Raw genomic sequence first — 9,770 nt, 5'->3', positions numbered from 1 at the left:
ACACCAGGAGAAACTCTTGTCAAGCCTGGATGAACATATTATTGGGGTTCAGTTCAGCCCTCACCTTTTAGGTCATAATTCAGGTTCACAATGAGCGGGTTATTCTTCCAATCGAACGTCGACAAGAGATTTAGAAACCGAAGGAAGCCCACTTGAGGACATCTAAACAGAAATCAGATAACAGGGGAAAAAAGCAAATTGTAATATAATAATGCTTGCACTTGGAATAGAACCATAACACTTTGCCATAACATCTCAAAGAGCTTCACGGTATTTTACTGCAAACGCAGCAGCCAATTTGCACACAAACAGCCATGAAGTGCATAGTGAATGACATTTTTTCTGGGGGATTGTTGGCCAGAATTCCCTTCTCTTTTTGAATCGCGCTATCCAATCTTCAACATCGACCCAAAACTGGCAAACGGAGCCTCGGTTTAATGTCTTGTCTGAAGGACAGCATGTCTGACAATGTAGTGCAGACCTAGCTATCTGGAACTGCATTGAAGTGTCACGCTAGACTGTGAGCTCAAAGTCCCGATGTGGGACTTGAACCCACAACCTTCTGACTCAGAGGTGGGAGCTACCGACAGAGCCAGAGAGACACCTGCATAAAGCTTTAAAGGTATGAAAAAGAACTTTACTCGCTCACCTTCCTATAATCGTAACAACGGAACAAACAGCAAAAATGAGAAGATTCATTCACCTGCTTTGCTCTTTCAGTCAACAACCTCTAGGTTCCTTACAGCTACAGGTGTGACACCAGCTGTACCTGCCACCTGCTGTTGGCAAAGCTGAAAGACTTTGCTTTGGAAAAGGCACATGTTTCACAGGACTCAAACCGCCAATTGCATTCTACCAGAATAACGGTTAATAGAACCACCAAAACGCTCTGTAACATCCTCATCTAGAACCTCAGAAATATACAGCACAAAGCACATTAGGCCCATCGTGTCTGTGCTGGCTCCTTTAAGAGCAATCCATTTACCTACCTTTTCCCCATACTCCCTGTAGTTGATTTCTTTAAATCTAGTCTCCACTTGAAAACCAATATGGATTCTGCCTCTACCACCGCTCCCTGCAGGGCATTCCCAACAGCAACTTGCATTTCTATAACGCCCTTCACATGGGGTAGCGTCCCGGAGTGCTTGACAGTGGCAGAGTCTGACAATGAGCCGGGGGGAGAGGGAGGGTGGAGGTGACCGTAAGCACCATCAAAACTCCATACCCTAACTGCTCTGTGTATGAAATAATTTCTCCTAACCCGGAGATGGGGGTTTACTGTAGTCTGTATTTGGGTCTGTGTCCAATGAAGCCCCCCTCCCGCCCCACCAAGTTAAAGCGGGTCCTTACGCAGGTGGTGAGTGAGGGGCCGGCTGCAGAAAGAGGTGGGCCGAAAGGAGGTCGATGCTCTCCTCACCGATGTCATCGCTGAGCAGCTGGGCGCTGATCCACCGTTTGGCAAGCCTGCAGGTTCCGCTGTAGGCAGAATGCTGCTGCTGTAGCCTAGGACACACAGATCAGGGGTGGACCATGTTAATACACAGGCAGTAAAGCATACTGAGTGCCCACTGTGATGTGAAAGCTTAAAACACAAAACATTTCTTCTTCTGGGTAAATACAGTTAACTCTTAATAAATCGTCACTCCCAGGTAAAAGAGCTCAGTAACTATACATCCAGGTGACTATGTAGGCATGAGTCCTCCAGGGCCACTAGAGGGTGTGGTGGCCAGGAAGACAGCAATACATACTGCACAGTTTTTATGTTATACCTTGTTATCACGTACCAGCTAAATAGGCAGCAAATGCAATGAATATTTAACACTTGTCATTTCACGCTATGTTTGTCACTGATTTAGATTTTCAGTCACTTCCTTCGAAGGTTTATGACACATTCTATCCAGGTCCTATACTACAAAGGCATTTTCTCTCACTTTTGCAGATGCATAAGAATAATAGTAATTTCTGCAATTAGCTCTTTGGGCTAATATAATAATAATCCTTGCATTTGATATAGCGCTTTTCACGTCGGGAGGACGTCCCAAAGCGCTTCACAGAACACACTGTAAAGTGAATTGACTGTATATTTGTGGGCGAACGCGGCAGCCAATTGCGCACAGCAATGTCCCACAAACAGTCGTGGATTGAAAATGAAAACTAAGTTAGTTTAACCTTCTGAGTGCCACCCCACCTTCAGCAATTAATATTGGCTTACAATTACAGTTCTCCGTTTTCTATATATTTCCCGTTTCGCTGGGCAGCTTAGCAACATTTTCTCGTGGTACAGGCAAGTTTGCTTCGATGATATATCTGATATTTTACTCACGGGGATGTATGGAATGTGACTTTATACCTTTCGAGCAGAGTGACTAAATAAGGGGGTGGGGCCTTATTCACAGTTTACATGGAAAGCAGCTGGGATATAGACAGCACGGTGATATAATAAGCCATGTGATGATATTAGACAGTGCTTTAGTATCAGGAGTTCACTGTATTAATAATAAAGGGAAAGGGGAGCAGGGAAATGGGATTAGATCTGATTGCTCCAGTGGGAGAGCGAGCACCAGTATAAGCACAATGAGCTCTCCTGCTGTTCTGCGCAGTGAAGATTCTTGGATTCACAAAAGGGTTCTGAGAATGTGGAATTAATGCATCAGAAGTGATTGGGTTTTGTGTGCGTCTACTGGAGGGTGGGTACATATTTATATTGCAATATTGCATCGTCATTTACTCCTATATGTTATTTATTATTATGCATTATTCATAATATACTTTTAATCAAGTTGCTCAGAGAACACTTGGCCGGCTTCATATCTCTCTGCCCTACCATCAACGACTGTGCTTTCAGCTTATCTGTCCCCGCTCTCCGGAACTTCATCCCGGAGTCCCTCTGACTTGCTCCTTCACTTGTTTTGTTCACTTTGTTCAAGGTCCATCTCAAAACCTACAGTGCTTTCGGTCATCTTTCCCCTCCCCGCTCAGCTTCCACCACCCAAGTCCAGGTGACAAGCCATAACTGTCCAGCGCCTTGGGACAGCCACCTGCCGGAGCCAATTTGATGTCCCCACGCAGCCCAGCGCTATATAAATGTAAACCCTATATAAATGTATTACATTTGCATTATTTGTAGTATTTCTATCGTTTGTGTTGGTATTATTTGTATTGTGTTTGTGTTTTATCATTCATATAATTCACTTCTGGTGAGGTGAAGAAGTTCAGTGTTGGACCAGCTCTTATGACAGGAGGCACAGTGTCCCTCCCTTACCCGTGCAGTGTGCTGGTCAGATACGGGAGATGAATGGTTTCCAGCTCCAGCTGCAGGGACTCCTTGGTGTCCTGACTCTTCAATAAACCTTCCGGCGTTCGGATTTCCTTCAGAACGACAGGCTCCCTGTGGTAGGCCACTTGCACTCGGAAAACATAACCATCCTGAAGAGAGCAGACAGGGAACCATCAACAAAGAAGAGGATTACACAGTGGATTAAAGCCACAAGGATATACGAGACCAGGAAATAACAAGTTTTGACCGTACTTTTCCACCCCCCAACCCCACCCCCGCAGTTCCGGGAGCCAGATACCATTATGTATGTGCTTTGGTACGTCTTCCTGACATTAAAGGCGCTACATAAGTGTAAATTGTAAACCATATGTACAACAATCAATCATTTCTTAATTACAAAACTAATGCCATCTATAATTTTTGTCTAAACGTGTTTATATATAGCATTTAATGTGTCCTCAATTATTTTTCTAATTCCCTTCCCATTAGCGTGTGTGCCTCTCTTCTCGTCGTCTGGCCTCCTCTCCCTGAGGTTCAGTTCCTCAAGCGCTGGCTGCCCTCCGCTACCCAGCCCAAGTGAGCATCGCTAATGTGCAAGCCTTGGTAGTGAATGCTGAAAGGCCATTCGACTATAGAGGGTGTCAAGAACAAACCTGACCTCTCTTCACCCAGCTGCCACACACGTGCACAATCAGTAGAGGATGCTGAGGAGGGATGAACAGCAGTATCCCTGGAAAGCTGCAGTCGATTTTATGTCCCCACACAGGCTGGCCAAACCAGCAAAACAATTCAAACTAGGATTCGAACCTGTGAGCTCCAGCTCTACCACTACAATGGGGCAGCCATCCAAGGTAAAATCTAATGGTTATACCAATCCCCCATCCCCTTCCCTCGTTTAGACTTGTGATGGTCAGCCTTGTACACGGGACATACCTTATACACATCAAGGTGAGTGACTGAAGGTTGGCAGGTTAGGTGATGCTGTTGATGAAGCAGCTCAGACAGTCTGATGTGAAATGCTGCTTTGATCCGTTTTAGAGCATCTTTCTCCTGAGGCCATTTTCCACTTCCTTCCATATGACATATAACTATGTGATTGAGAAGATAATTTTTTTAAATGTAGTTTTCGATCATTAGATTATTCAATATTGTAGAACTGCCTTCAGAAAAACACAGTGGATGCAAATGGACAGAATGTTAATGACACAACCTCACAAATTTCAGACCCTCCTTCAGACTGCCTGGTTCAGACCCACCATAAGTTTCTCACTAAAGGAATTTGTGGTCCAGTCACAAACACAAGATTGGTTTGGATAAAGAAGGCCCATTGGATCTCATCCTTTTAGAAAATCTACTTTAAGCACAGTCGTACTCTATCTTTGGTTTCTCAGAACAGAAAATCTATGTGCATCAACAGCAAATGCAGTAGAACCACATTATATCCAAATCAGCCTTATAATGGGGGTGGGAGGGGGGAGACCGCTTCTGTATGCATCTCGCATGCACACAAAAGACAGGTAGCTTCCTATACTACAAAATGGTCAGCTTCCAGATCATCAGATCACCATTGACGGCACTTCCTGCTACTGTTGCTGGAAGTGACATCATCAGCATGTCCACAGGGTACCCGCCTTCATGAGCAAAAACAGACAAAACAAGACTGCACTGTATGTCAACAAGACAGCTAAAAGATCAACAGACTAGAGGGAAAAAAAATCAATTCAACTTTGAACTTCTGAAATAAAAGTGGAAGAGAGAGTAAATTCACATCATCCGGTCAGCACCTGACACAGAAAGAGACATTTCTGGTGCTTCTGAATGCTTCTGAAACATTAGCCTATCTTTCTCAACAACAACATGCAATTATATAGTGCCCTTCACATGGGGCAGCACCTCAGAGCGCTTGAAGCCTGAAAGCTTCTCGTGTGAGTGCTGTGTGCAGCTGCTGTGCATTTCCAGCTGTTAAAGTAACCTTTACCTTTCAGTGCCGGGACATATGCAGGACATGGCTTGTCAACAGAAGGGAGCAAGCAATTACTCTTCTTATCCTTTACGTAGAAAGAAATATCCGGTTTTATCGGCAACGCAGGGAAAACCTACAAAAACAAAATTGAGAGGGAGGTCGTTTAAAAGAGGAATGTATTACAGCTGTAAAACTATGAGATTGTAGCATATAATAGTAATCTTTAGATTTGATACAGCGCCTATACAGTCAATAACATCTCAAAGAGCCCAACCGTACTTCACAAAGTTCCGTAAAGCATAGAGAGTGTCTAATTGCCAGGCGATCTCGACATTCAATTTGCCTACAGCAATGTCCTGCAAACCGCCCAAAAAGTGAACAGACAATTTTATCTGGAGAATTGTTGGCCAGGACATCGGGAGAAGCCGCCTTCTCTTTTCGGTCAGAATCACAGGATCTTTAACATCCACCCAAACAGACAGACAGGACCTCGTGCACCACACATACTTTGAGCTACACTACAAGAGCCTTGAAGCTTTGCCATTTCTGCCTGTTCAAAGTACTCTCGGTGCTGAGCGACTCGACGGGGCCACTGTGCTGCTAAGAAGTCAAGTGACGAACTAGTTGCCAAAACAACTAATTGGTCGTTTTGACTTCTTACCTGCTTACCTCGGGGGGGGGGGGAGGGAGTAGGGAGGTAAGGGGACCTTCTGGGAGCTGAGCCGGCTGCAACATGTTCAGCAACAGAATGTCACAATCAAGTCAACCCCTGTGGCGCTCTCAACAGTCCAGTTCCTGAGCCAAGCCGATCAGCATTACTCTAGGAGATGTTAAGAAAAGGTGACTTACATCTGTGTATCGGAATACAGGATGTGTGCCTTGGACCGAAGTGATTGTCAGAGGAAGTCCATTAAGGTTCCAGAGCTTTCGACTCAGGTCGTCGTACGACTTTACCACCCGGACGTTCTCCTCCTCTCCAGACCCTGCCGGCTGTGACAGTGAATAATAATTTTAGTAATTATAATTTTAATAATAATAGTAAACACACACTTAATCAGGGAAATCGTGCTTTCAATAGAATTATATGTTCTCTTAAGACAACAGGATTTTATCTACAACATACTCAGTCACTATACTTTACAAAACATCCTGTGAAGCACTTGGACACATAAAATGTTTCACTTTTTTTTATTTGAAAGACTAATTAATAGCTTTCTCATCTCAAAAAAGTCACCAAAGAGAATCTTTCTCTTTGCAAGTATTATAGTATAATAATAATCCTTGCAATTGATATGGTACTCTTATCTAATTCCAGAGAGGATTAGGCGCATGTTGGCAAGAGCCAAGGCTTGGAGACTCAAGTGTGCACATTGGGGTATTGCTGGAGTCCAACCAGCAAAAAAGGCATAGCTTGCCATTGATCACTGTGGCTTTCCCGCTGTTTGTCCAGCTAGGATGACCCTACCCGTTAGGGCTTTGGCTTGCAGGGTTAACAGGAGCTAGTATCCTACTAAAGGATAGAGGGATTAAGGGATATGGGGATAAGGCGGGCAGATGGAGTTAGGTTAGAAGATCAACCATGATCTTATTGAATGGCGGGGCAGGCTCGAGGGGCCGAATGGCCTACTCCTTCCTGCTCCTAATTCCTATGTTAGTTTATCCCCCGCAATACCACTAACAACCTGCTGGGAGTGCTGCAGAGCTTACCAGAAAGTATTGTAAGGAGGAGCTGTACAACCAGCCATCAGTTCAGCAGTGCCACCCGTAGGAAGATAATGTTACTACAGCCGTGGAAATACCCCTTCATCATTCTCTCCTATAGTTTTATATTTATGGCATCCATTGCCAGACTCATGAGACACCACCCCCACCTCTCCCTTTTAGAAGACTCTCTCTCCTAACTACGTTATTCAACCATTAAGTTAACCAAACTAACCTCTTTTCCCATCTTGATGACAGAATCCAATAGACCACCAACATAGCAGAGTGAAGATGCTGGAAGATCTGCATGTCTGTGGGCGAGTGAGAGAGAGAAAAAGAGAAAGGGGGAAGCAAGGGGAAGAAAAAAATAAGTCAGTAGTAATCTTTAGATCTGATCTCATAATCCTTTTACGAGAAGACATCTCACAGGAATTACTGCAAGGTGTAGAGACTGCATTTTTGGCGAATATGGCAGCCAAGTTGGTCAATTTAATTAGAATTAATACACTATTAAATTAATTAACAGGAGCTAGTATCCTTGCCCCATTCTTAATTTAATTAAGGCTGAATTTAAGAATTTTCCACAATTCTACTGATAATGCATTTTTTTTTTAAAAATATTTTAAAAAATGCACTTTGCGGGCGAAGACGAGGTGGAAGTTCCAGGCCTCTGATCACTGTGAAAGTGAATTTCAACACAAGCCCCGACGTCACTTACAGCTGAAGGAGGTGAGCGATGATTTGCTCTGGGATTAGACGCCGGTCGCACGCGTTGTCACCCTTCCACAGGACGGCCTCGCAGATGGAGCCATCCTGGAAACGTCTCAGCTCCGACCTCTCTCCCCAGAAATTCCTGAATTCTGCGGCCTAAAAAAACGATACAGTAGAACCTCACAAATCAGGTCACTCAAGTGACTGGGCAAAAGTGACCTACTTCGTGAGGTGACCTGATTACTGAAACAGGTCGGGTGATTGAGGTCACTGATGTAATTAATGATAAGGACATTGGCAATGAGTAAGGGTGATGAACATTCAACAAACATACTTTGCCATCTCATTAACATAAAGGCACACTGTCACGTTTAAAACAGATCTTAGGTTCCGTCATTTGAAGTTCACATGAGAAATTAAAATCACACAAAATGTTCATTTCTTGAAGAAGGAGTCCTCTTTCTGAGAGTTCAAACACACACGTTTTCTATTAGGCTGTTGATTTTCTTCAAAAGCCATCACTTATTCAGCCTTCCTTTTGAGGATGCGTCCAACTTGTGTTCTGCCGATGCCACAGATCACAGCCAACTGTCTCTGACTTTTGCTCTTACTGTTTTTGATGAAGGCCACTCTCTCACGTAAGGACAACTCTTTCCGTGGTGACACGTTTACACAACTTACCAAGAATTGGCCGCAGGAGCTCAGGTTAGGCCACAGGCGCCGGGCCAACACAATTTTCCCGCTCGCGTCGCTTCCGCAATCCCAACACTCCCCGCGCCGCGCATACGCAACCAGAGCCCACTCCACCCACAGTAGCAGCACCGAGCAAACAGCCCGAGATGCCCAAGGCCTGTGTACAGATTAGTAGCGCGTTTGTCCCGGAGGAGGGCGCTTGTAGCGGCCGCAATCAATAACCGTTGTCCTGAATAGTGAGGTGCCCGGTTTACTGAAGCAGACGGACAGCCTGTCTTTTAATATTGACCATGAAAGACTGAAAATCTGCCCCCAATTGTGAGGTGGCTGGATTACCGAAGTGACCGCAAACCGGATTTCTATTGTAATCCTTACATTTGATACAGCGTCTTTCACGTCAGGAGGACATTCCAAGGTGCTTTACAGGATTTTACCGTGATGTGTAGCAACTGGGTATTTGTAGGCAGACGTGGCCGTCAATTTGCCCACAGGCAATGTCCCACAAACAGCCATGAAACAAATGACCAATTTTATCTGGGGCATTGATGTTGGACAGGATCCCGGGAGAATCTCCCTTCTCTTTTCGAATAGTGCCAAGAGATCATTTCTGTACATTATCCTGAAGAGCATAAAAATAAGGCACAGAATCAAGCCATTCAGCCCAACTCGTGCCATCCAAAGGGGAAAAAAAAGGCATGCTTCAAAGGGGAGAGAAAAAAAAATACTTACCTCAGGGCTGTCTGCCTGGGGTCCCTTCTCCAGAATATTGGTAGAAAACTCAGGGTTCAGTAAAAGTCCAAACGACAGATGTCCAATGTCTTTGTGCTTCGGAGGCTCCGCAGTTATTGGCCACTGTAAAATAAAATGATTGAAATTTTAGTGAAACGGCAAGCAACGATCGGGGCTAATGGCAGACAGGGTCTCAGTCTAACATCTCAACCAAAGAACTGCACCTCCAACAACACAACACACCCCCAGCACTGTGCTGGAGTGTCAGTCCAGACCACAAGCTCAAAGTCCTGATGTGGAAAGCTTTCAAGACACCACCAGAGATCGTGTTTTTTTTATATAAAAGAACTTACTTCGTGCATCTGTGGAAGAGCGTGAGCGAGAAGGTGAGTCCTCTGCCCCAGGCCCCGGGATAAGAGTGACAGGAGGTGAGGCATGATGGCAGCCACATAGTTTCCGCCGCGGTCTATCAACTCGTTCAGCAGCTTCAGCTTTTGGCAGCCTCCCTGCAACTTGACTGGGCTGCTCAGACTATTGGGGGAAAAATAAACACAAGTCTTGGTGAAGAGAAATATCGGGGTCTAATTTGCGTTATTTCTTAGCAGATTTCCTTACCAAATTCCTAAAACGTTGCAAATTTCTGAAACACGGCTTTTTTTTGCTACAGTCAATGTGGTGCAGGTTTTTTCTCTTTAA

General features: G+C 44.7%; 1 protein-coding gene across 1 annotated transcript in view; it reads right to left on the bottom strand.

Annotated features, from left to right (window-relative positions):
• Window positions 1-9,770, bottom strand: part of nol6 (nucleolar protein 6 (RNA-associated)) — a 31,094-nt gene that overhangs the window by 1,029 nt on the left and 20,295 nt on the right. Inside the window, exons 12-21 of the mRNA XM_042331923.1 lie at window positions 9,428-9,605; window positions 9,075-9,197; window positions 7,660-7,808; window positions 7,177-7,252; window positions 6,090-6,230; window positions 5,256-5,373; window positions 4,211-4,365; window positions 3,263-3,426; window positions 1,351-1,503; window positions 65-162 (exon numbers count right to left, since the gene is read on the bottom strand). Of these exons, the coding sequence (XP_042187857.1) occupies window positions 65-162; window positions 1,351-1,503; window positions 3,263-3,426; window positions 4,211-4,365; window positions 5,256-5,373; window positions 6,090-6,230; window positions 7,177-7,252; window positions 7,660-7,808; window positions 9,075-9,197; window positions 9,428-9,605 (1,355 nt within the window). The remainder of the gene's footprint in view (window positions 1-64; window positions 163-1,350; window positions 1,504-3,262; window positions 3,427-4,210; window positions 4,366-5,255; window positions 5,374-6,089; window positions 6,231-7,176; window positions 7,253-7,659; window positions 7,809-9,074; window positions 9,198-9,427; window positions 9,606-9,770) is intronic.

The sequence above is a fragment of the Callorhinchus milii genome, unplaced genomic scaffold (assembly GCF_018977255.1).
Source record: "Callorhinchus milii isolate IMCB2004 unplaced genomic scaffold, IMCB_Cmil_1.0 Scaffold1, whole genome shotgun sequence".
In the NCBI taxonomy this organism is placed as follows: Eukaryota; Metazoa; Chordata; class Chondrichthyes; order Chimaeriformes; family Callorhinchidae; genus Callorhinchus; species Callorhinchus milii.
The sequence above is the reverse complement of the archived record's forward strand: the minus strand, read 5'-3'. Positions and strand labels throughout refer to the sequence as shown.